At 41.0% G+C, this 26,432-nt stretch overlaps 1 protein-coding gene across 1 annotated transcript; it reads left to right on the top strand.

Moving 5' to 3' along the window:
- The first annotated feature begins 4,160 nt into the window (after positions 1 to 4,160).
- On the top strand, positions 4,161 to 25,389 carry MEX3C (mex-3 RNA binding family member C). Its single transcript, XM_045459604.1, has 2 exons — positions 4,161 to 5,284; positions 22,355 to 25,389. Exons 1-2 carry the CDS (start codon positions 4,534 to 4,536, stop codon positions 23,578 to 23,580), a joined length of 1,977 nt encoding a protein of 658 aa, XP_045315560.1. The 5' UTR covers positions 4,161 to 4,533; the 3' UTR covers positions 23,581 to 25,389.
- The last annotated feature ends 1,043 nt before the right edge of the window (positions 25,390 to 26,432 follow it).

Here is a 26,432-nt window from a genome sequence, read left to right as displayed (position 1 = left end):
ATAGATGGAGTTGAGGTAAAACCCACAGGACTTGATCTTTACAGGGCATGCAGGTTAAGGGGAGGTCAAGAATGTCTACCAGGCTTTTGGTCAGAGGAACTGAGTAGATAGTGGTGATTTTGAGTATGAAGCTAAAAAATGGCTTTTCACTGAGATTTCAGTTTAGGAAGTGGAGCTTAAATTGGGGTCGAACTTGAATTGCCAAGTGGAGACATCGATAGAACTCAATGAAGAGGTCAGGAATCTGGAAATTGTCAACAAGGTAACAGAAATCTTGGGAATGGATAAGATTTTAGGTCTGAGACAGATCCTGGATGACTACCCAAGGGAGTGATAGGGACACGGAGCCTGCAGAAGACAACGAGGCAGGACTATGGAAGCAGGAAGGGAGGCAGAAGGCAGACCAAGAAACAAAGTGCTTTTAAGGAGCAGTCAGTGGTGTCAAATCCTGCCATGGAAAGGTTAAGCTGAGGAAGGATAAACAGTGCTCATTGAATTCAGGGACAGGGTGAGGATAATTTCAAGGAAACCACAAGAGCCCATGGGTGCACAGCAGAGTGCAGTGGAGAAGAACAGACAGGGACACCTCGGTGGCTCAGTCAGTTAAGCATCTCACTTCAGCTCACGTCATGATCTCATGGTTGGTGAGTTCGAGCCCCATGTCGGGCTGTGTGCTGACAGTTTGGAGCCTGGAGCCTGCTTCAGATTCTGTGTCTCCCTCTCTCCCTTCCCCTCCCCTGCTCATGCTCTGTCTCTCTCTCAAAAATAAACATTTTTTTTTTTAATTAAAAAAAAAAAAAAAAACCAGACAACTGTTGGAGCAGTGGATTTGGAGAAAAAGGAGTGGTGACAGGAAGAGGGATGCCATCAAGGATCACTTCTTGTTTGTTAATGTAGGAAAGGTTTAAATGTGTTTAAGTAACAATTTTGAGCACTTGGAAGAATGACTGACCAGAGTGTGGAAGGCCTGGAATTTCAGGTAGGAGAGTCGATTAGGAGCCATTTCAAGCACGAGGACATGGTCATTGTCATGCTCTAAAAGACTTACTTGGGGCTGGGTACTGCCACTCCCACAGGACGTCCTATCCTAAAGAAACTTATCCTGCCTTAAAATGAAGCAGATGTGTAGTTTTGGGTCCTAGATGAGGGTCTCAGTGGCATCTTTCAGTGTGCTTTTGTGGGCACTTTTGTGGCAGTCTTTAAGGAATTGCTGCAAAATTGCTAATAATCTGTGTTCTTGCCAGGGCCAACATCTTTGTTAAGCTTTGTTTAGTGTACAGTTGTTCCAACCTTAAAATCATTATAATTAGATACGTTTAAAAGGCTAGTTCAGCAGTCAGCCTGTGAGTTGATAAAATGTAGCCAATTCTGTCGTTCACCTTTTGTCCTCAGATCCTTAAAGCAACTCTTCTGCCCCAGTGTATCAACCCACCTCATAAAGGCAGCAGAGGAATGAAAGAGAAACCCTACTCAGGGACAAATTAGTGTGTTGTGTGGCTGGGATAGAAAGGATTGGGTTGTTGAGTGAATTTAAATGAAAGAATCCCAAGCATATATTTAGAGCAGAAGCAAATCTTAAATTTGCTTCCTAAACAAAATTTAATACAAGACAAATTTAGACCCAAATGGGAAGGTCCGTGAGCTTCAATATCGCCTACCTTGTTCATAAATCACGATATTGATCAAGTATAAATTAATGCATGAATGCATACATTTGTGTATGGGAACTTAATGAAACCTCATTTATTACGTGAGAATGAAGCAGAAAGCAATTTTTATATTATGAACACCTAAGTTAAACCATTTAGCATTTTAAAAAATCTTAGCTGAGTGGACCTTCCCTGTATGAATCTATTCTTCACATCTCTCCCTCTCAGAAGAAAACTGGTCGGCAGAGGATCACTCCCGCTTTTGCTTTGGGTCCTTGGGAAGAGAACTTAGGACCCAGGCATGAGCATTACATGACAACTCATGGAAAGAGGTGGTGAAAGGAACTTCCGAGAATTTCATTTGTACTTCTACATATTTTCTGCCAATGACCAACGTATCCTGGGAGTGGCCACTGCATATTTCGATTTTCACCCTTGATGAGATTTGCTTTGCTAGATGATCTACCCTTCAAATGATTATTGTTTAAACTGAAATATCAGACAGTAAATATACAGTATTTGTATATTCTATTAAGTAAATGTTGAGTTATACGAGCTATTCACTGGTATATTATTAAGATGTTGTGAAATAATATGTCCTTGGGGCATATCTCACAAAGGGTGTAGGTGTAATAAATCAGTGAAAATTGTACCTAATTGGGAAGGTAGGGGAGAAAAAGATCAATTTTCAGTACAGTTAATAGCAAATTCCTTCTGTAAACCCAAAACCACACCCTAGATTGGTGTTCTCAACCCTGGCTGAGCTTCAGAAGAACCTGTGTGGCTTTTTAAAAACATGTCCACTCCAGATCTAGTAAATCCAAATACCCAGAGTTTGCCTCTCCCCGCTCTGCATTTATCGTTTTTTAAAGCCCTTCTTGACTTTGATGTACATCCAGGGGTGAAATCACTGCTCCAGAGCTTAGATCTACAAATAAGTTGTTAGAGAAGCAACATACAGAATATGAAGTCTAGGAAAACCTTGGAGTAACAGGGAAGTTTTAGTCTTAGCTAAAATTCTCTAGGCCTTTGATTGGAGGGGTGGGGTAAATTAGAGTAAGGATTGTGCAGGTAACCGTAAGGGATCAAACAAGAGAAAGAGAAGACATAGTTTATAGCTTTCTCTTGTACTGGCTTTGGAACATTCTAGACAACTTAGAAGAGTAGGTGCTCAATTAAAATTCATTCATAAGATCTGAGTTTGAAGCAAGATATCATAAATAAATCCAATGTAGAAAGGGTCCCAAGTTATATTTCAAAAATCAAGAGGTCCAGAGGTCCTTGTACTTTGTACTTAAAATATGACTAATGTGAAGGGAACTGAACTGAGATATGCTAAGTGTATGCAAGAGTAAAATACACACCATTTTCAATGACTGAAAAAACTATAAAACAATTCACTAATTTTATATCGATTGTATGTTGAAATGACATTTTAAACATGAATCAAGTCTACTATTTCTTCTCATTTTTTATAATGGGGCCACTAGAAACCTTAAAATTACACTATGTTGCTCACATTATATCTCTTAGGGCAACGTGGGTTAAGATTGACCTGGGGAGACCCAACTGGTACCTGGGGTAGGGGTGGGGGTTATGGCATGGCCTAAGATGCTGGAAAGTAATAGGTTTGGTTTTTAACAAGCCATTTAAGAATAAACCTCTTAGAAAAGATAGCACGGTCCGGAATCACCCGGGCCATACTGTGGGAAGACGCTCTCGTCTAGGAGGAAACAATGACTTAATTTCCTTGAAAAGCCCCAAAGATCGAAAGTTCGGCCCATCAAGGCTCCCGCAGTAACCCAGCGGCCTCCTGGCACTGGAAGCCTGGCCAGCCAGGCGTGGGAGGGCCCTGGCCGGAGGGAGGAGCGCTCCCGGGTCGCTCAGGGAAGGCCCAGAAGCCACGCGGCTCAGCAAACCACCCCCACGGCTGGATAGGAGGACACTTCACTGGCCCCTCCTCCGATGACTCTCCCTAGGCCCTTATCCTGAAAGAAGGTAATCTCGTTCTCAACCCGGGGAAACAACGCCCACCGTGCCCACGACTACCCCACTCCAGGCCGCTCACACAGTGCCCTAAAAGACCCGACCCTTGTGGGCAAGTGGGACGAGGAGAAAGGAAGAAACCTAGCTGTGCGCTGCAGCTGCACGCGCCTGCGCGAAAACCCCTGCTCGGCCCCAGTTTCAGCCTGTTACAGCGCCTTCGTCCCTCCTACTTTTCCCCGCCCCCTCCTGGGTACGTCACAATGAGTGACGTGTAAAGCGAACAATCACAGTCCCTCTCCTCGTGAGCCAGTAGGGACAGGGGAGGGAGGGGAGGGGGGAGGGGAGAGGACGGAAGGAAAAGGCTTCGGGGACTGGCTTGTCCCGACCACCCAATCAGAGAGCTCTGGGGAGGAGTGGGGCGGGGCCCGAGAAGAGGGTGAGGGAGTGGGGCTAGGGAAAGGCATTAGAAGGCTGCGGGGAGCAGAGGGCGGGCTCCCAGAGATTAAAAGCAGCCAATCAGAGCTCGCCGGCTTCTTTCGGAGAGCGGCGTGGGGCGTCGCCGCCGCCGCGCGCGCCGGGGGCTGGTTAAGGCCATGAAACAAAAGAAACCCTGAGAGGGGAGCCGCTGCCACCTCCAGCAGCCCGCCCCGCTGCCGTCCCCACCCACCCACCTAGTTACCTACCTCTGCCTCCTTCCTCTGCCCCTCCACCCCGCCCTCTCCAGTCTCCGGGCGGCCCTGGCGCTCCTCGGCCCGGGTCGCCAGCCCCGCCGCCTCCCCAGAGGAAAGGTGTTTGCGCGCTGAGCAGGGCCCGAGCCCTGTCCGCCATGGGGCTCGCCGCCCGCCGCGCCTGACCCGGCCGCTGCCGCCGCCGCCGCCATTGACAGCGCGCCGCCGCGATGCCGAGCGGCAGCTCCGCGGCCCTGGCCCTGGCGGCGGCCCCGGCCCCCCTGCCGCAGCCGCCGCCGCCGCCGCCGCTGCCGCCGCCCGCGGGCGGCCCGGAGCTGGAGGGGGACGGGCTCCTGCTGAGGGAGCGCCTGGCCGCGCTAGGCCTCGAAGACCCCAGCCCGGCGGAGCCCGGCACCCCGGCGCTTCGGGCCGCGGCGGCGGCGGCGCAGGGCCAGGCCCGGCGGGCGGCGGGGCTGTCTCCGGAGGAGCGGGCTCCACCCGGCCGGCCCGGGGCCCCGGAGGCGGCCGAGCTGGAGCTGGAGGAGGACGAGGAGGAGGAGGAGGAGGGGGAGGAAGCGGAGCTGGACGGAGACTTGCTGGAGGAGGAGGAGCTGGAGGAGGCAGAGGAGGAGGACCGACAGTCGCTGCTGCTCCTGTCGCCGCCCGCGACCGCCACCTCCCAGACCCAGCCGATCCCGGGCGGGTCCCTGGGGTCGGTGCTGCTGCCCGCCGCCGGCTTCGATGCCCGGGAGGCGGCCGCGGCGGCCGCGGCGGCGGGGGTGCTCTACGGAGGGGACGATGCCCAGGGCATGATGGCGGCGATGCTGTCCCACGCCTACGGCCCCGGCGGCTGCGGGGCGGCGGCGGCGGCCGCCCTAAACGGGGAGCAGGCGGCCCTGCTCCGGAGGAAGAGCGTCAACACCACCGAGTGCGTCCCGGTGCCCAGCTCCGAGCATGTCGCCGAGATTGTCGGTCGCCAGGGTGAGTGCGGCGGGGAGGAGGGGAGTCCAGCTGGGCATGGCCCCGGGCGTGGGTGGGGGAGCCGAAAGAGGCGAGCTCCCGGCTGCAACACTGAACCCGGCGAGTCCCCCAAATCCATCGCGAAGGGGTCTGCGAGGAACCGTGGGTAGATAAGATGAGAAGGTGGGTCACCTTGCGAAAACCCACGGCATTCCGCTCGTTTTGCATGGTGAAAGGTGTTAAGTTTCTCGAGGCACCCAATCCGGTGGTGTTCACTTAACTCGGGCTGTATTCGTGGAACACCAGGCTGGCGTGGCACCAAAAACCTCAGTGAGGTGGTAAAAGGTCGGGTCGGTGGTGGATTCGGTGTTGTGCACGGAAAGCTGCGAGATTGCAAGTTTGCGCAGCCGACAGTACCCAGCTCACCTTAGGGAGCAGCTTGTTCAGACGAAGAAACTGACAGGAATGGAGGCTTTGTACAAGAGCTCAGTCGAGAGGGAAGGGGATGTTCAAGTGGTGGGTAATGCCATCACCCCCCTCCACCCCTCCGCTATTCAGAAACTTAGCTTTTGAAGAGCAGCCTAACTCTGTTGATCTTTTTGTATTCCCTTTGATACATTTTAACTCTCGAAATGCCACATTGGCTGTCTTTTAGAACTACTCTAGTGGACACGATGAAGAGAAAATGGACAGTAAGGTAATTGAGTTAAGGAACTCTATGCGATTATACAGTTTTCAGTAAATTCTCTTCACTTGCCAGCACACCAGCACTGCAGACAGACTCCTCCCACATTGTTCAGACAAAGGACCTATGTCTCAGATTCCAGGAGTAGATTTGTGAAGGTGGGGGAAGGGGATGCCCAGAGTACCTCTGTAACCGACATTTTTAGGGAAGGTCCTCTGCTCTTTAGTATAGCTTCCCCCCAGCCCCTCCCCTTCAATACTAAAGGAGTAAATACTACCCCAGCTGCCTTATTTCAATATAGCTTAGCCTGGTTGATGCATGTCTCTTTACTGTTAGGTTGAGAGCATTGTTGGGGTCAAATAAAGAGAAATAATGGCGCTGCTGCTTAAATGATCTCATCTTTCCCAAGTGGTCTAAAGTACACATAAATAAGAGGTCTGTGGAAATGGTGGTTTCAAATGTCAGAGTTGGCTCATTTCTTACCTCTCGGATTTTAATAAGAAAAACCCGTCTGAAATCTGGATAAAGGAGATAGCTTATTTCAGACTGCCTGATGACTAGTACTTTCAAGGCACTGCTCGAAGCTGGTACCATTCAATTGAGAATTTATTCCTATAGTTTGGTAAATAAGATTCAGATGCCTTGTTTTTGTTTTGTTTTGTCTTGTTTGGATGGGCTTGGGGGCTTTTTTGTTCTTTGTTTTGCCATACTTAAGATACTAATTTAGGAGAGCGCTGTTTCACCTTATATAGAATAAAACTGTAACATCTCAATTTATAAATCCAAAATGAGTTGGCCATTCAATTAAGTACATCAAGGAATTGCTGTTTCAAGCTTCTGTTTTGCCAGGTGAGGGTTTATGGCAGTTGGGAATGTGAGGTTGATTCAGACAAACTTGCTGCCCTTAAACTAGGAGTCTAATAAACAGTGGAATGGCACTAAACTAACATGTCGTTTAATGGCACTCACTGTAGTGAGTGTGTGACAGACATGGCTTGTGAGAACATCAACCCTGTAGGGACTTGGAGAATGGATAGGACTTAAATGGAGATGAAGAAGGAGAAGGACTGAGGAACAATGTGAGGAAAGGTGTGGAGAAATGATCTCTAAGTATGATTAGAAAGTTTTGGGGGTTTTGTTTTTGTTTTTGTTTTTGATACTTGGGGTCTTAAAAGGAGTGTGGCGAAAAGAGGCTGGGAAGGTGTCTATTCAGGCCAAAGTACGAAAAACTAAATGCTATACTAGGATTGCACTGCCTGAGCAAAAGTTGCTTTAGTGTGCTTACAGTTTAGGATAACAAAAGAAAAGAACATTTACATTATTTGCCAGTTTGACTAAGGACAAGATAATGATATCTTTTGTATATTTAGTTAAATACAAACTTTTGTCTTTTTCTATATTTAAAGCACTAAAAAATGATCCCTAATTGCACAGACTGTTGTCTTTATACAAATCCATTATTTAAAAGTAAACTGAATTCATTTCTGAGTTTTTATTTTGTGCCATCTCCTGAATTACAGCAAATGAGATAAAATCTTTAGTTTTTCTGGGCTGTGCTCATTGGTTAATAAGGAAATGTGGTTCTATTTATGTCTTAGGACATGGAGACAAATTTCTGACTATTCTCTTGCACTTAATATTTCCCAGAGCTGACAGTCCTGTTAAAAGGATGTCATCATCCGCTATCTTATCTCAGGAGCAGAAAGTCTTGTCCCCCTTTTCCTGTTCTGAACCATGCGCCTAGTGGATCATTGACCCCTTCCCCATCTCCACCCGGCAGCCAGCACCATAACAAAACCTGTAAAGTGTGTTCCCACTCCCACCGGGAACAAGGCAACTTCTAATGTTTGCATCCTTCTATGGGGTGGTAATTTCTCTTTTCTCCAAGCGAATAAATGGGGCAAATCACTTAATTTACTTGTCTGCTTTGGATGAACTAAACTTTCATTCTTAAGGATTATCCATTCCTGCCGTTTTATTCATTACCTAAAGTCGTAATTTTCTGTTTGTCATCTCTTAATTGGTTTTGGAAATAAATATGACACAGATGGAGACATTTCTGACTTCAGCTCTGAAGCAAAGGGTAGGACAAATGGAATTCTGAGTCATATAGACTAGAACTCATGTAGATGGCCTCTGGTTCCAGTATCTTTAAAAAAAAAAAAAAAAAAAAACAACCCACTGCTTTTGATAGTGATGAAAGTTGTCAGTGTTGACCTCATATTTGCACTCCCATATTTGCAAATGTTAAATTGGCCCCATTTTTTTAAGATTTGCATCTCATATTGAAACCAACAATACTGTAAAATAAAGCCATGAGCTAAATAAAGGGGCTTTTTGATAAGCACTGAAGTTTTAGAATATGGGCTAGAGATTAAACCTGACAATAGACTTGGGGAGCCTGGGTGGCTCAGTCAGTTAAGTGTCTGACTCTTGATTTAGGCTCAGGTCATGATCTCACACAGTTTGTGGGATCAAGCCCCACATCAGGCTCCATGCTGACAGTGCAGAGCCTGCTTGGCCTTCTCTCTCTCCCTTTCTTTCTGCCCCTCCCCCCCGTTCGTGTGTGTGTGTGTGTGTGTGTGTGTGTGTGTGTGTGTGTCTGTGTGTGTGTCTCAAAAATAAATGAAGTAAACTTAAAAAAAAAAAAACCTGACAACAGACTTAAAACTTAAACTTTTGTTGAACATAGTACCCACAAGACACATTCGCAGTGGTTAATATGAGGTTTAATATACAGCCATTGATGTCCAGTTAGGTTAAAAAGTGAGTTAAAATAGAACTCAATACCCATTCTTAACTACATTATAAGTAAATATTGAATGTCATATATTCAGTTGTCTTAGAAATTTGTAACATAGGGGGTGTGTGTTACTGTTTGAGCTTAACATGGGTCTTCATCTATTTTCAATAGTGACTTTATATGTATGTTGTTCTCTTGCCTCATAGCCTGGAAGAGTTGTCTCCAGCTTTTTTTGATTGTACATCCTGTCAAAAAAATTAATCTCGTACTTCCAAAGTTTGTATATTTATGTATGAATGATATGTATCTGATATATACTATAAAAACATGTAAAAAATTTAAAGAATGAGGTAACGGTGGAAATTGGAGTTCTATTTTTTTGTGTGTGTCTACACTCTAGTGGGCTCTGTACCTTTGGCTGTCACTGAGCTAGACCCCTTCGGACATTGTTTTCTTCTTTATTGAGCTACTCTGTCTCCACTGATTTCCCAGTGGTTATTTGTGTGGTCACTTTTAAAATAATGAATATGTTACATTGTTTCAATATCTCATAAACACATCCTTGTGACAATTTTCCCCATTTTATTAGGGTAGAACCACTCTTAAGTTTTAACATAATTGAAATAAGGTATATGCTTATTTGTGTATGTTTGTTCAAAAGAAAAAGAGAAACTTAGGTCATGCCATGCATAAATTCCCTATTCAAGAAGAAATACACATTTCTTGAGGAGAAACTGTTTCAGAACAATGCTAAAGTACATTATCTTTTTCTTTTATAGAGTAGGGGGGATTATTGGCCTTCTCTTTGTCAGGTACCGTAATCCTTCTAGGCCGTTATCCCCATTTTATGGGTGTAGAAACTGAAGCTCCGAGAGATAACTTGCTCCAAGAAAAAAAAGTGGAACTTGGATTTAGACCAGTTTGTTTGACATCAAAGATTAAGTTGCTGCCTCTGTATTCAAGCATCCTGCTCAGGAAGGTTAATGATATTTGAGTTAATTTCTTCCCCAATCTTTGGGATACTGTATTTCTAGTATAGATAACTTCAAATATCCTCACTCTCCAAACCAATTTACTTAATAAAATTTTGATGTCTCTGCTACCCAGAAGGCACAGTTATCATTCTAATATTCTCATTCTCATATGCCTAACTAAAAATTCACTGTCATTTATAGTTCAGAAAGTTAATTTGTGTTATATACCTGCTAGCTTTACAAAGCTTATATTGTAACTTCTAGGCTTTAAAATTTAAATTTAGTTGATAATAGTTTGTTAGCTCTGGGACCATTGGGAAAGGTTCAATTATTGTTTTGCAAATGGGTGGGGAATCTACTGCCTTTTCTTCCTGGCTCATTCGGCTAATGAACTATTTGGATTCACTAGGAGGAAATGGAAAATAAGGTGGTAATACAAGGGTGTATTTTCTACCCCCTGGTTACCAACAATCTAAAAATGATCCAGGGAGTCAAGTATATGGGAACTGTTACTCTGTTAGAGATTCCTGTTTAGGAAAATTTTCAACAAAGTTTATGGGTTGGAATTCTATGTAGCTCTTCTTATATCTTAAGTTTTCAAGGAAAGATAGTATTTAGTTATAAGATAGTGCTTAATATTTTGTGGATTTGGTTTTGAATGAATTTGATATTGGTACAGATTGAAAGATTTGATACTTTTGCCTTAAACCGAATACAAAAATGTTCAGAATATATGTTTTAATATAAAAAACTACCCGAATTCCCTCAACAGTCTCTGCTCAGCTGTGGTATATTGGAAAGAGTCTACAATCAGAAATTAAAATTTCTAAATTTGATTACTCTGTGTCAGTAACTCACTTTGTGATCTTGGACAAGTCACTTAAACTCCCTAGGCTTCAGATACCTCTTCAGCTGGATGTAACCTTATCGATAATACCTCTAGAAACTGAATGATACAAATAAATGGAAACACATGAAACTTTAAGCGATAAGTACATATTGTTTTTGTTGAGTAAAATCTGAAATTAAGTCGAACCACTTTTTAATCTCATTTACCTTTCTTGGCTTTAGCAGTTTCACACATTATATTCTTCTAACGTGTAACAACTAGAACCATCTGATGTCTGAATGCCTTCTGGCTACACGGCACTTCTGTCTGGATAGATTTGAATTATGTTGTGATGACAACGAACCCCAGCATCTCAGTATTAAAACAATAAAGGGTAATTTCTTATTCACAGGGGCTCTGCTCATTTCAGTTATTCAGGGACACGGGCTAGTGCAGTGGCCACCATCTCAAGTGTTAGCTGGTCTTCCCATGTGCCAGCGGAATAAGAGACAGTAGCATAGGACATACTGGTCTTTAAATGTTAGACCCGGAAGTAATAATTACATCTGCTGTTTTGTTAATCAGAGTAAGTCATGGGGCCACACCTAACTTCAAGTAGGTAAGAAGGTCCATTACAACCATGTGCCCACAGAAGAGAGCCAGAATATTACTGAACAGCTATAGTGACTACCACAGTATTATTTTATGATCAAAGGGATTGTTACAGAATTTTTTAATGTAATTTAGGCCATGTAGAATTTTTGAAGTTGAACTCCAAATGAAAAAATAAGTAACAATGTTCATAAGAGACTAAATAGGTAAGTGTATTTGCAGTTTAAAACCTCCTTTAGGAAACTCCAGGTAGATTATGGAAAATCTATTTTAAAACCCCATTGATCATCAGGTAATTCCAAAGTGATAGTTTTTTTATTATTCTTATTAAACTACATCTTAATACCTCCCAGATGGCTTTTAGACCATAATTTCTGAGTTTACTTTTAACTTTTTTCCCCATGCCACCATTAGGTACCATATGGACATTTTTAAAGATTAAATATGATATTTAAGCTTTTAAAATAATTTTCTAGTATTAGTATTACCAAGTCCAACTATACTACATTGAATATATGCACAGCCTAGTGCCATTTGGACAGTTCGAGTCTTTATTCTGTGATTGAGCACTGCATAACATTAGAACCTCTTCCATGCCAGTGTTTGGGATTTAAGAACAATTCATGTGGGCATGGTTTGTTGCCTTTGTCCAGTAAGCAAAAATTACAATTCATTATATGCAGAGAATCCTGATTTGACTACAAATAAAGTACCATGGAATAATAAGATTGGCCTTGAAATTATAAAGACAGTCCTTTAATGAAAACTGCAGGTGTAGTTAAAGATTAGTGTGACGTAGTCGATCTTTTGGACACCATTGGAGGAGTGTAGGGAGGGAATAGTTCCAAACAACTAAAAAATTTCCCAAAAGGGTTGCTATTATTAACAGTATTTACATTTCAGGCTGATCTTTTTATTACTGTCCCTTTTTCCTTACCACTCATCTTCCCTTTGACATACCTTCTCCCTTGCCATCAGTACCATTTTAATGTACTGTAGGAAAGGACATTGGAACTTGGGAGTTTAGAAAAAAACTTGTTAAAGACTTGGTTTCACCATTTGTTGCCTGTGACCTTTGACAAATCACTTAACCTTACTGAGCATTTCTTGTGGGAAAAGAACCTGTTCCAATGACTTGTTCTTCCTGGCCCCTTCTATCCCCCACTTGTTGTTGGGATCAAGTTTGAGAAGATGTCATTAGTACAGATTCATAGCACAATTGAAAGTACAGACATAATAAATTATATATGAGGCAGGGTGAAGTTTATAAATCTTCTGCTAGATTTGTACTCTGAGCACATACTACGTTGAAACTGAAAATTGTCACTTTAGTAAGTTTTTCCCAGGGTACACCACTAACTAAATGGTCCACAGTATATTTTTTTTTAAAGTTTACAAAGGAATCTGATTATTATATGGTACCCAAATAGAAGTAATTCTAAGGTTTCTATTAACATCTTCTAAAGTGCATGATCCTAATTTTAAAATCCCCAGTTAGGAGAATTGTTCTAGCTTTCTTCTCTAATTTACACCCTTATCTAGGTGTTTCAGCTTTGGTGAAAGGCTAAATATGAGCCTTTTTTTTTTTTTTTTTAATTAAGTATTTCAGTTCTCTTGTCTAAGTGAAAAAAGAAGGGGAATTTTAGATTTTGTTTAACTCCTTAAGAATCTACTAGAAAAATAAGTTAGGTTGAGAGAATGATGTATTTTAGGAGTTACTAGTTCATAATTTTGGGCAATTCTAGGCTTCGGTTTTCTTCATGTATAAAATGAGGTTGAGTTAGATTATTTCTTAGTGCTCTCACATTCTGATTTTTGTCCAAAAAGAGTCCCTACAATCATGCAAAAGTATACCAGATTTCAGATTCCCAGTTAGATTGACTTCAACATATCCCCTCCAAGTTCAGTAAAGTTGATAATATTTCAGCATGCTTTATATAATCAAAATGTTAAGTTTTATCTTCAGGAGATAAATCCTTTAAGTGTTCTCAACTTCCTATAGAAAATTGATTCAAAGTCAAACAACTTTTTTTTTTTTTTTTTTTTTTAATTATAAACCTTCAAGTGTGTGAGACAGTGTATCGTCTCATTTGATCCATTCTTATTCCCACCATACAGATAAGGAAACAGATCTATGGGGATATAAGTAACTTACCCAGGGTCTCAATCTCCTGGAATTGGAGACTTAAACACTGCTATCTCAGTAAGTGGTAGAACAAGCAGACAAAAAGATCAGCAAAGATACAGAAGGTTTGAATACTATCTACAATAAAAGAAGAGAGACTGATATCTGTACATGAACATGTGTAGACATCAGATCATTCTGGTGCTTGAAACTGATACAAGTCAGTGAGAGCAGCACTGAATCTTGGTCATCTTTGCATCCTTGATAAAGTACCCAAAGCAAGGTAGATGCTTGTGATGTTTATTGTATTTAACTGGATTGTTGGATTAGACTTGCCATTTTACTATTCCTGTTTGAATTTCCATAATGTGGTAATTGGGGTTTTCTTCCCTCTTGCTTTTATCCCCCAACCCTTTATGTAAGGAGCCAGTCAACCTGAACTTAATTTGGAGCTTTGTTTTATGGCCAGTAGCAACCTTCTTGATTTAAGGCATTAAAAGTCAATAATAACAAAACTAAAATCACAATAATGAAGCTGTTTGAAGTGCTGACAAAATGATATCTACAGTGAGACTGTATTCACAAAAAATTTGAGGATTTTGACTAGAAGAGCTACAAGGACACTTGAACTCTAGAAAGGAAAGCATTTATGATACTGTGCATTTATGAATAGTTTGCATTGCTGATCTAAACAATGTAACTGTTGGGTTAAGTTAGTATGCATAAGAAACACTCTCTTATTGGGATTTAGCTGATACCCATCAGTCTTTGAAAACATAATACCGAAATTGAGTTCCTGTAAAGTTAAAGGAGCTTTTGAATAGTGTGTCTGGACTATCCCTCAAGGAATAGGATCCCCTCTTAACTCTAATGTATCATGAAACATGAAACAATATGTTCCTCCAGTGCTTTTAGAAAAAAATAGTATGGAGTCATAAGAGGCATGTGGGGTTGTTAAGACAACGTGGATTTGAGATCTGACTTTCCCGCTGGGAGATCTTGAGCAGTTCAGGTTCTTTCCTGCCCTTCTTAAAGCACTGGTATGATGATTAAATGGGAATAAATCTAGACAAGTTTGGAAAACTGAAAAGTGTGCTACAGATTTTTATTTTATCATTATTATTTCAGGAAATACTTGAAGAGTGGTTGGGCATGGTTGGGTAGTCTTGTAAGTTACCCTTTACTGGGGAGCCAGGGTGGGGTCAGTAGGTTAGGCGTCTGACTTCAGCTCAGGTCATGATCTCACAGTTCATTTCATGGGTTCGAGCCCTGCATCAGGCTCAATGCTCTCAGCAGAGCCCACTTCAGATCTTCTGTCCTCTTCTCTCTCTGCCCCTCCCTCCCTCACATATGTGTGTGCTCTTTCTCTCTCAAAAATAAATACTTAAAAAAAAAGTTACCCTTTACAGAGCCACCTACTTGAAAAACGGGCATTGTAATAAGCATTTTTAATACATGATTTCATTTAATCCTTGTAAGAACCAAGTGAGAAAAGTATCTTTAATCGTAGTTCCTCACCCATGAAGGAAAGATAAAGGTTTACTGACCTGCTAAAGTTCACAAAGCTGGTTAGTGATCATCTGAAGTCAATGTTCCCAACCATTATTACTCAACCTACTTTCCCTTGAGGAAAGGAAGAAAAGATATATGTGTATGAAATAAGGTAGTATCTGATTGTCCCAAGTTCTTTTACGACTTTAAAAAAGAAACAGTGACTTTTTCCTAGGAGAAGAGGGACTTGGTCAAAAATGTAAGCATCAGAAAGGACCTAGAGGTTGAATGACCTGACATTGAAACCAGGAGTAGAAATGGGGTGAGGGGGGAGAAACTGGTGATAGACTTAAGACCCAGGCCTAGAGATGATCAGTATTTTGCTTCTTACATTGTTTCCTTTAAACTATGCCTTGGAAGATTCATATGTGGTAGCAGTAATAATGAGTCTGCACCTTTGTACTATTTTGAGTTCATAGAGCCAGCCTTCACATGTACAGCCTCATCTTCCAAACGGCCATGGTTGTTACTCAGAAGCTATAAGGTGTGGAGCAGAAGTACTATGGGTTTTCCACATTATTTAGGGAAGTATCTGAGCAGAGACAGAAGAGGAACAGGAGGAACAGGGCATGTTTAGGAGATGATAAAGTCTAGAAGAAGCTGGGTTATGGCTACTCGATGGGAGAGAAGTGGGGGAGGGGGGCAGCGGGTGGTTTTAATGTCAGGCCAAGGAGTTCTAATTTTCTCAAAGGTAAAAGAGCTACTCACAGAGTTTCATTCCCCCTCCTTATCTGTGTGTCTGTGTGTCTCTCTATCTGTCTATCTCTTTATAAATGTTTATTTGTTCTGAGAGTGAGAGCCTGCAAGCAAGGGAGGGGCAGAGAGAGAGAGAATGAGAATCCCAAGCAGGCTCAGCACTGTCAATGCAGAGCCACCCAACTGAGCCACGCAGGCGCCCTACCACCACCACGACTTATTTAAAGTGTGTGTGTGTGTGTGTGTACTACACCGATATCCTAGTAGGATTCTTTTCCCTTAAAACAACACTCTTGGGGGGAAGTTTTGAATAAAGGTACATGCCAAGGATGACCCAAAGTGGATATATACGCATAATGCAATTTTGGTGTTTAGCTTTCTCAAGTCACCTTAAGTTAAGGTATATGTAGCTAATTTATGAAGTGAATGGAAAATACAGTGAACTTCTAGAAAACAAAATACTCTGTGAAAAATCAGCAACAACTCACATAACGTTTGGGGCTTGTTTCTTTAAAACAAAGAAGAAGAAGAAGAAGGAAAGAAAAAAAAATGGGCATGTGGTGGCTCAGTAGGTTAAGTGTCCAACTCTGTTGATTTCGGCTCAGGTCATGATCTCACAGTTCCTGAGATCAAGCCCCTCATGGAGCCCTCTTGGGATTCTCTCTCTGTCCCTCCCCCACGCGCACGTTTACGCTCTCCCTCCCTCCCTCCCTCCCTCCCTCCTACTCCCTCTTTCTCATAATAACTAAACATTAAAAAAAAAAAAAAAAAGATTCTTTGCCCCTACAAGATGGAATTTAAACCCCTTGCTGTCATTGAAGATGTGTCCACCTTTCACTGTGTGTGGTAACTTTGGCAGCATTAGAAATCTAAGGCAGATAGTAAGCAAAATTAAAGAACAGAAAAAAATTTCTGGATTGGGCCTTCCATTTTCCTTCCAGCTCCTAGAGTCCACCCACAGTGTCCTGCCAGAAGGTCTCCATAGGCAGTTCGCAGTGGGGACTGTTGGCTTGTTCGCAGGCTGTCCAGAGCACATCACATCTCTCTACTACTTTCAGTTAAACTTTTCTTTGATAACCCCCACCCCACCCCCAGTAAAAGAACATTTGGCATTGCAGCCCTTCTTACACGTGTTTTACTGAAATATTTGGAACATGTTGGGTTTTGTTATGGTTTTTAATTTTAATTGTTGTTTTTAATGTTGATTACAGCCTATTAAATTGATACTGCAACCCCAGGTTTGAGAAACCCCGAACATCCATCGTTTCAGTTCTTTTTCTTCCTTTTAACTCCTCTCCCAGCAATGAGAGAGAGACGGGTCCCTCTTAACTGCTGAGGCCTCTGGCAGCAGAGGTTCTCTTTACTCTGCAGAAGCAAGGCAGGACCAGACCTCTGCTCACCAGGGAGCAAGAAGGCCATGAATCTGGCCACAGCTCCAGGGTTTTGAGGCAAACCCAGCCCCGGCCAAGTGATATAGATAGAAAGGGGAAATGAGTTCGTATACTAGGGCTAGATTGGAGACTTTTTCATGTGGGGGATTTACTTCCAAATCAAAACAGAATTACAACTTTAAAACTTTGTGCTATCCTAGTTCTTAACATTCTACACTTTCTACATCTACACATTCTGGTACAAAGCTTGACATCTGTTCTTTTTATCAGTAGCTGTAAGAAGACCATGGTTAGACCTCACCTCTTAGAATTAAAAAGCCTTGTTCAGATTTCCGGTTATGAAATCATTTACCCTGCAGTTCATACAATTTAAAATAATGTCAGTACTAGCCAAAAGTCTAATGAATATATATGCTAAGTCCAGTAAAATGTGTCATTTCTTTATATTTTAAAAAACTTTTCTGGTTTAATCATACTTCTTGGAAAAAACTAATGCATTTGTACGGTTCAAAATTATTAAAATAATAAAGAGTGTGGAGGAAAATTAAGGCTCCTTTCTACCCTGTCCCCCTAAGTGAACCAGTTTTATGACTGCATTGTATTCCATTATATAGCTGTACTGGCCTCATGCTAATATAATTAAGTAATATACTACAAAGGTCATTTTATACCTGTGCAAGTATTTCTGCAGGATCAGTTCTGTGAGTGGGACTGTAGGGGCAGAAGGATCCATGCAGTTGTAATTTTGGTAAATAATACAAACTGCCCTTGGGCAGTTCATACTCCCAGCAACTAAATATAAAGGTCCTTTTCCCTGTTCTTAGTAGCACTGTTTTTGATACTTGTTTTGATATTTGATATTCTTGTAGGTGGAAAAACACCCTTCAGTTCACATGGAAATGGGAATTTTCATGTTTCATAGCCATTTGTAGATTTCCTTTTCTGTGAACAGTTTCTTTTATTTTTTTAAATTAGGTTTTGGTGTTCTGATACGTAGGGCAGGTATATGTATGTATGTAAGAGAGAGAAATTAGCCATTTGTGGTATAAGTTGTAAATAATTATTTCTTTAAATTATTTTTGGTGACTTTTGCCATGCAGCAGATTTTTTAAGTGTAATCTAATTTATCTGTACTTTTATGGCCTCTGAATTTTATGCCACTCTGAGATTATAAATTCTTCAATGATTTTTTAAATATCTTAGACTTTGCAAATAGAAACTTAATCTAAAATACTCTAAAAACCTTTGACCTCCTTCACCTATAAAATAATAAAACAAGTTTGTTTTTTCTTTAGTTTGTGTTGCCTATTTAGAAGTCTCCCTAGTCAGATTGTCCCCAACTTTGGTGTGTGTGTATGTGTGTGTGTGTGTGTGTGTGTGTGTGTGTGTGTGTGTGTGTGTATATATATATATATATTCATTCATTCCTAGAAATCATGGGTTGGTTGTTTGAACCTCAGTGTATATGTTTCTATAGAAACAACATTATGATTGATGAGGTTTCCTGTAGTCCTAATCCAAATTGAGGCTGTTGTGTTAAAACTGTCTTAGAAAATTTAGGAGAGAGAAGAAATACATTCTTTTATTTTTGTTGGCAGTGGCTTAGAGGGGCTGGGCTTTGCTGCCTTCCCATTACCTCCTCTGACCTGGAAGACCTAAATAAGTACACAGTCCTTTGGGGCAGGATAGGCCTATCTGACTCCCCTATCTCAGAAGTGGTCCCCACTCAAAATATTTGTCTTCAGTCCTCCAGAGCCAGTTATTAAACACCTCTTTGTTAGTACCGGCCTTAGGCCAGATAGCATTCTGGGTACCTTTAGGCATATTTTCTTCCTACTAGGTATTAAAAAGTGTTGTATCGTGCGACTGATGGTTGCTTCTAGTCTCAAAAGTATTTATTTGGAGAAGTTTACTTAATTCAATTTTCGATTGAGAGGAACTAACCTCAAACTCTTTGGTTATTTCTCTCTTTGTCCTTAATAGAAATTCCCAGTGTTTTTCTGCAGGATGAACAGGACCCTCTTTGTTAGAAATGTGATTCCAGCAGACTGCCTTCTTGTTAAATTGTAGCCCAGAGTATCTGAATAATAACAATAACTCCCCTGGATGTATAATGTGAACAGTTAGTTATTTGTTCACATCACAGCCTTTTAGAATTTCTTAGATAGCTCTCCATCAGTCACATATTGGCCAATGGAAAGTGCTCTCGGTTCACAGCCCTAAGCAACATCTTTTGTGCTGAAAGAGGGAGTCTTCTGAAGATTCAGTCTATATAAAAAAATAGATATGGAAGTTTTATTGCTCGTGTCTTCTAATTCACTCTCTATTGTGGAGCAAAAGCAGTAGCATTGCCTTATAGTCAAAAGTAACACTATCAACTCAATCTTCTTGTAGTTCTTTATAAATGTAAATTTACAGCAGCACTATTTATTCATTCATCCATTCATTTGAGAGAGATAGAGAGAGCACGTACAAGCAAGGGAGAGGGGCAGAGGGAGAGAGAGAATCCCAAGCAGGCTCCGTGCCCAGCACAGAGCCCAATGCGGGACTTCATCCCACAACAGTGAGATCATGACCTGAGCCAAAATCAAGAGTTCATCGCTTAACCGACCAAGCCACCTAGGCACCCCTACAGCAGCAGTCTTTGTAGTTAAAACTTTTGAGTTTTACAGTAGCATAAATTCAACTCATTGAAGTAATTTCTTGATTGCCCCCAAGCCACTTCCTCCCCTTGGCCCTTCTTACCTTATCCAGTTACTGCACTAAATGCTTTCCTTGCAGTTTTGCTTTTAGCCCCTCCCTGCCAAATCTTCTCAAATGAATATCTTTGAATTAGAGTAATCTTGACTCTAACAGTGTTTTTATGATAGGCACCTAGGATCCAGCAGTGAGAAAACAAGCCATTTCTTTGTAAGTTTTACAGTTTGTTGAAAGGGGGAATAGGTGTGGGTTAAGTTCCAAAAATCCAATGGTAGGTTGAAGAAAGTTGTGTTGCATATGTTACAATTGAAGTTAGCATAATCAGTTCCCTTCAACAAAGTTGCATTAGCAATGTGGGGCTAGAAGATGAAAGTCTTGAAAAGCTCAGCAAAAAAAACCTTACATTCAAAGCAATATGTTTAAGAAAGGCCCAGTGTTTATAAAGGAAACCAATCTTTGTTTCAACACGTTGCTGTATGGGCGCCCTAAAGGTATATACTTCTAGTCAACCATCCAGTGGTTTGGGAATGCTTATGCTTAGAAAGGTACACAAAGCAGTCCTGAGGGATAGGAACCTTTGTAGAGGATGAGGCATCTAAACTAAAATATGAAGGCCAGCAGGAATTAAAAAGCAAGCAGAGGTGGGAGTAAAGAGGCAAGGACAAAGGAACATTCTAGTCACAGAAGCAAGGGAGCATGGGTAAGGAGTTTAATACGGTAAGAGCACACTGCAGAGTTACAGAAGTGAGGAAGGAGAAAAAGCAAGTGGTAAAGAGAGAGATCTAGAGAGAGGTAATCGGGTCCCAGGTAAAGAGGGGCCTTGTGTGCCAAATTGCTTGGACTTTATCCTTGTGGTAAAAGGGAGCCATTAAAGCACTTTATGCAAAGAAGTGATCATGTGATCTGTGCTTTATTTAGAAATCATCATTTGATTAAAATGAATATAGCCAATGGGTTGGAGTGAGGTGGGACTGGAGGCAGGGAGACTTGGGGGAGGAGGAGCTTTTACAGTTAGCAGGTTAGAAATGATGTATGTAAAGACTCAGTTTGTATGTGTAATGAATTCATTGGGGGCAAAAAAGGGAGGAAAGATTTAAGAAAAAGACCACCCCCAAAGTGTGACATGTGTCTTTAAGAGCACCTGGCCTCAGGGTACCTGGGTTTCTCAGCCAGTGACTCTTGATTTTGTCTCAGGTCATGATCCCAAGGGTCAAGCCCGCCCGCCTCAGGGTCTGTGTTGAGCATGGAGCCTGCTTGGGATTCTCTTTCCCTCTTTCTCTCTCCCTCTCTCCCCTGTTTGCACTCTCTCTCTCTCTCTCTCTCTCTCTCTCTCTCTCTAAAAACAAACAAACAACAACAAAAAAAAAAACCTGGCCTCTTCATTTTGAGGAACCTAGATAACATAATATATTCATGGGAACAGATGTATTCTAGCAAGCTTCATGGTAAGATCTTTGAAAACTATAACCCCATGGCTCAGTTGTCCATTTAACACTTTAAGTTACACTTTGAAGCCCTGTAATCTCATGTAGTTGGTTCTGGTAATAGGTGATTGCTCTAAAAAGTCAATTAAAGAATTAATGGATTGTCATGTATGTGCATCTCCGATATTTTATTTTAACTTAAATGCATTTAGGATTTGGGGCCAAAACCTTTCATTTGAGAGCGGGTCTGCCAATCTGAGTAGTCTTTTAATAAAATCCATCCAGCGCCCATATTCCATACAATTTCCAATATGTTTCGTTTGAATTTAGCAAGAACTTTACAGTGAGTGCAGCATCATTCTGTGTTAGTTTTTTACCCCAGGCCTTTACAGTCGTCTCACTCATGCATAATTCACCCTTCTCTTCTTTAAGGTACATATATTTATTGAGACTTTCAAAAATAATCATCTTAATTTTCCTACAAGTACAGTGTCTTTTTGCATTCATGTTTCACTGGTTTTTGTGTCATAGTTAATTGAGTTAGTGCTTGCGTACAACTAGAATAAACAGTTATGGGGATACCTTACTTAGTAAGCCTCACATTCAACTGATGGCAGCAGATGTGAGACAGCCTTTGGGCCATGAGCATTTTGCTCATCAGGTGAGTTTACAGAGGAAAGAGTAATGTTAAAAGATGACAATTAAGTGGAAAGCTGTTAAAGAACTTCTGTTTTATAGTATAGTTGTATGAAATTTGAGGTTCTCGACTGACAAAAAGACCATAGATTTTAAGTTAGACTGGGCTTAACCGTTTTCCTGAGCTTCATTTTCCTTATCAATAAAAGTGTAATAATCAAGTTCTTAGGGTTCTTGTATAGATTGAATGAGACAGTAGATGGTCAGTGTCTTACATATGCATTAGTGGTTTTTTCTTTGCCACCAACATCCTGCAAGCGAGCTAATTATTACCGTTCTGAAAGTCAGACCTGCTTGTGGTCTAGCTTGCCTGTACAGAGGATTTCGTGCATCATTTGCAGTGACTGATAACAAGAGAAAGGAAACAATTAGCATGACTTCTAAGATCTCCTGGTGGAGGCACCGCCTCTTCCTAAGTGAAAGACCAGGTCACAAGTATACCGGAGGACCAGGGAGCATTTGTGGAGTTAGGAAAGCTTTCTCATCTAGTGATAAGTTTTTATGATGAAGAAAAACTAAAATTAAAACAACAACAGCAACAACGACAACAAAAACGCAGCTGTCCAGAAGCAGACATTTGGCTTGCACGGAGCTTTCTGTGATTTGTCTTTATCAATATTATTGACATAAATGTTGATTCTTATGAAATATGTTCTTTCTAACAGGTTGTAAAATTAAAGCACTGAGAGCCAAGACAAACACATATATCAAGACACCTGTTCGTGGCGAGGAGCCCATTTTTGTTGTCACTGGACGGAAAGAAGATGTTGCCATGGCCAAAAGAGAGATTCTCTCAGCTGCAGAGCACTTCTCCATGATTCGTGCATCTCGAAACAAAAATGGCCCTGCCCTGGGAGGATTGTCGTGTAGTCCAAATCTGCCCGGTCAAACCACCGTTCAAGTGAGGGTCCCCTATCGTGTCGTGGGATTGGTAGTTGGACCAAAAGGAGCAACTATTAAAAGAATTCAGCAGCAGACCCACACATACATAGTAACTCCAAGCAGAGATAAGGAGCCTGTCTTTGAAGTGACAGGGATGCCCGAAAATGTCGACCGAGCGCGAGAAGAAATAGAAATGCATATTGCCATGCGTACAGGAAACTATATTGAGCTCAACGAAGAGAATGATTTCCATTACAACGGTACCGACGTAAGCTTTGAAGGTGGCACTCTTGGCTCCGCGTGGCTCTCCTCCAATCCGGTTCCTCCTAGCCGCGCAAGAATGATCTCCAATTACCGAAACGATAGTTCCAGTTCTCTGGGAAGCGGCTCCACAGATTCCTACTTTGGAAGCAATAGGCTGGCTGACTTTAGTCCAACGAGCCCATTTAGCACAGGGAACTTTTGGTTTGGAGATACACTACCATCTGTAGGCTCAGAAGATCTTGCGGTTGATTCTCCTGCCTTTGACTCTTTACCAACATCTGCTCAAACTATCTGGACCCCCTTTGAACCAGTTAACCCACTCTCTGGCTTTGGGAGTGATCCTTCTGGTAACATGAAGACTCAGCGTAGAGGAAGTCAGCCATCTACTCCTCGTCTGTCTCCTACATTTCCCGAGAGCATTGAACACCCACTTGCTCGGAGGGTTAGGAGCGACCCACCTAGTACAGGCAACCACGTCGGCCTTCCAATATACATCCCTGCTTTTTCTAATGGTACCAATAGTTACTCTTCTTCCAATGGTGGTTCCACCTCTAGCTCACCTCCAGAATCGAGACGAAAGCACGATTGTGTGATTTGCTTTGAGAATGAAGTTATTGCTGCCCTAGTTCCATGTGGCCACAACCTCTTCTGCATGGAATGTGCCAACAAGATCTGTGAAAAGAGAACGCCATCATGTCCAGTTTGCCAGACAGCTGTTACTCAGGCAATCCAGATTCACTCTTAACTATATATATATACATAAATACTATATCTCTATATGGACTCGTAAAGGCATGGGTATAATGGTACCCCCAGTAAACTTCCTAATGAATTCTTATGACTGTTATCAGGCTTTATTGGGATTAGGCTAAAGTTGTTAGTAAACTTATAAAAGGCTGCTATGGTAACACTAAACCTAAGTGGTCTCTTGTCTATTAGTTTGGTTTGAATTATTAATACTATCCTGTAGACCCAGAGACATAGCTTGTATAAGAATTGCTAAAACTGAAGTTCAGCTTGGCTGAGTGAAGATAATCATAGGTTGTGTGGCCTATGAGAAAAGTATATACGTCTAGATTTCAAAACAGTGGGTCCCAAAGCCTAACCACATTAAGAGTTTATGGAGGGTACTTGGCATTACAGATGATTCAGACACTTCCAGTGCTGCCTTCTTTACACTGCCAGTTTTGACAAAACAGGTTCGTTTTTTATTTTACAACAACTTATGCCTAATTCTGCAGGATTGCAAGTAACTTTTTAATGCATTGTGATTACTTATTGGTAATAATAGGGCTGATGGCAGTTTACTCGATCACTGGTTATAATTTGGGACAAAAACTGCTACATTGACCTTCATCTCGCCCAGAATGCTCACGGCTGGTATGATCATTGGATCAGGAATGCAATTGTGTCGATTGTGAATTCCTACCCATTGCCTCCCTCGGTGAATGTGGAAATGACCACCTGGGTTTTCCCATTTCGGGAAGGGCTTTGGGATGCACCTATATTGGCTAATAATTGAGGATGCGAACATTCCATTCATTAGTCTGATCAAGCTGTTGATTAATTTTTAGACTATAGATCAAAATGTGAAACATTTTATGTTCAATCCATATTTGTCTTGCACATTATAAATATATTTTTATTTTTTAGTAATTTAGGGGAGGGGAGGGAGAGAGGGATAATAATGCCCTTAGCATAATTTACAAAAGCAGCTGTGATGACCTTCAATCAGTTTACTTCATTTCAAAACTATTTCCAATCACGAGGAAAGATTTCTTTAAGATACACTTTTACATTTCACCTGTGGATGTCTGTAACTTCATCCTCAGTATGTTCCCAAATCTGTGCTGGCATTGAAAGGACAAAAACAATATACTGGTGGGTTTTTCTACTAATTATTTTTTGAAGCATTATTTTCCCAACACAAAAGAGCTTTTTTTCTCAATATAACAAAAATTGAAAATCCTATGTGTATTGAATAGTAAATAGACAAATTTTATTTTTTATTTCCACTTGAAGAGTTACATTTCGTATAAAAGTTTACAAATAACGGTTTTTATTTTGATTTTTTCAGTATAAAAATTGCCTTGATGGCATATTATGATGTAATGCTAACTGCTTGTAGGATAGTTAAATGTCAGTATTGAAACCTAATCTTTAGCTGCCGTCTTGTAGATACGAACGAATGTTCACCAAGCATGTATTTTGTATTTTGTTGCATCGTACACTGCAACTAATAAGCCAAGGAATCGACATATATTAGGTGCGTGTACTGTTTCTAAAAACCACAAACTAAGAATGATAAATTATCAATATAGTTTAGTATTTGCTAATTTTACTACACTCTTTTGTTATGTATATGTAGGGAAGTCATAGGGATTATAAATTCAATTTGAGTAAAGTTTAAAACCATATATTTTATGATAAAGGGCCTTTAACTTAAGATGGCCAAAGCACTGATATTATATATTTGCTGTAAAGAGAATTATAAGAGTTTTATTTTTCTGATATTAAAAGTTACTTAATAAAGACTTGTTTCCATTAACTTGAATGTATTCTCCCTGGTGTTTTTCATGCCATCATTAGTTTAGACTGGAGGATAGCCATTTACCAAAACTGAACATGTCTGTTACAGAACTGCCCCTCTCACACGCCAGCTACCTGTGTTCCTTCTTGCAGTGGTTTTTGTTAGTGTGTTCTTAGTGTTAAATGTGTCACTTAGGCTCCTACCCAAATTTAGCTTTTCCCTTAAATGAGTGTTACATTATAGTAAAATTAGACATTTAGCTAGTGTTAGATTGGTTGCTTGTTTGTGTAGTTGACCACAAGTACATTAGACAAATAAAACAGTGAATGACTTTTTATACACTGATGTTAACTAAAATCCTGAATCCATTTAGACTCTATTCAGTTTCTATCCTTTGTTATGGGTTTTTATCTTTTTATCACTAAATCTAGAAAAACAATTTCTTTCTAATACGAAGGTAACAAGTTTTTAACTTTCAGTTGCTTAGTACCTTCTGAAAGGTTTGTGGTTGATAAAAATATTACTCCACTAATGAAACAATTTGATACTGATTAAATTGTTGCCATTTGTTACAAAACAAAAATAAAGACCTTTCTAAGATGTTTTAAAGAAACCAAAATTCTGTTCATTCTTAGATTGCACAGCCATAGTAAGTCCTTCCATACTAGGTGTTGGACAAATTCTGAGGCTGTGCTAGGAGACTGGAAAACATAGATTTGACGATGGGTAAGATCACTGCCCTGGAATTACTTTGCTAATTTTAAGATTAATCTCTATAAGGGCGAAATTTTGGGGTGTGTTACAGTGCCAGGTTCTGTTCCCCCGATTCGCAGTTTTCCTTTTCTGCCATTTCAGTGACCCACGGTCAGCTGCTGTTGGTCTGGAGACAGACACCCGACTTCATCTCATCACGTAGGCATTTTATCTCTCATCACGAAAGAAGGGGGATGTTCTGAGAGAAAGAGAGAGACCACATTTACATAACTTTTATTGCAACATATTGTTATAATTGTTTTTATTCTTGTTAATCTTCTGTGTCTAATTTATAAATTAACTTGATCATAGGC

This window comes from Leopardus geoffroyi, chromosome D3 (genome assembly GCF_018350155.1).
Source record: "Leopardus geoffroyi isolate Oge1 chromosome D3, O.geoffroyi_Oge1_pat1.0, whole genome shotgun sequence".
In the NCBI taxonomy this organism is placed as follows: Eukaryota; Metazoa; Chordata; class Mammalia; order Carnivora; family Felidae; genus Leopardus; species Leopardus geoffroyi.
The sequence above is the reverse complement of the archived record's forward strand: the minus strand, read 5'-3'. Positions and strand labels throughout refer to the sequence as shown.

What these genes read in the sequence shown, in the direction of transcription:
- MEX3C (XM_045459604.1), top strand. Translation starts at nt 4,534, where the DNA reads ATGCCGAGCGGCAGCTCCGCGGCCCTGGCCCTGGCGGCGGCCCCGGCC. An exon ending in CGAGATTGTCGGTCGCCAGG is followed by an intron (nt 5,285 to 22,354) that starts GTGAGTGCGGCG and finishes TCTTTCTAACAG; the next exon opens with GTTGTAAAATTAAAGCACTG.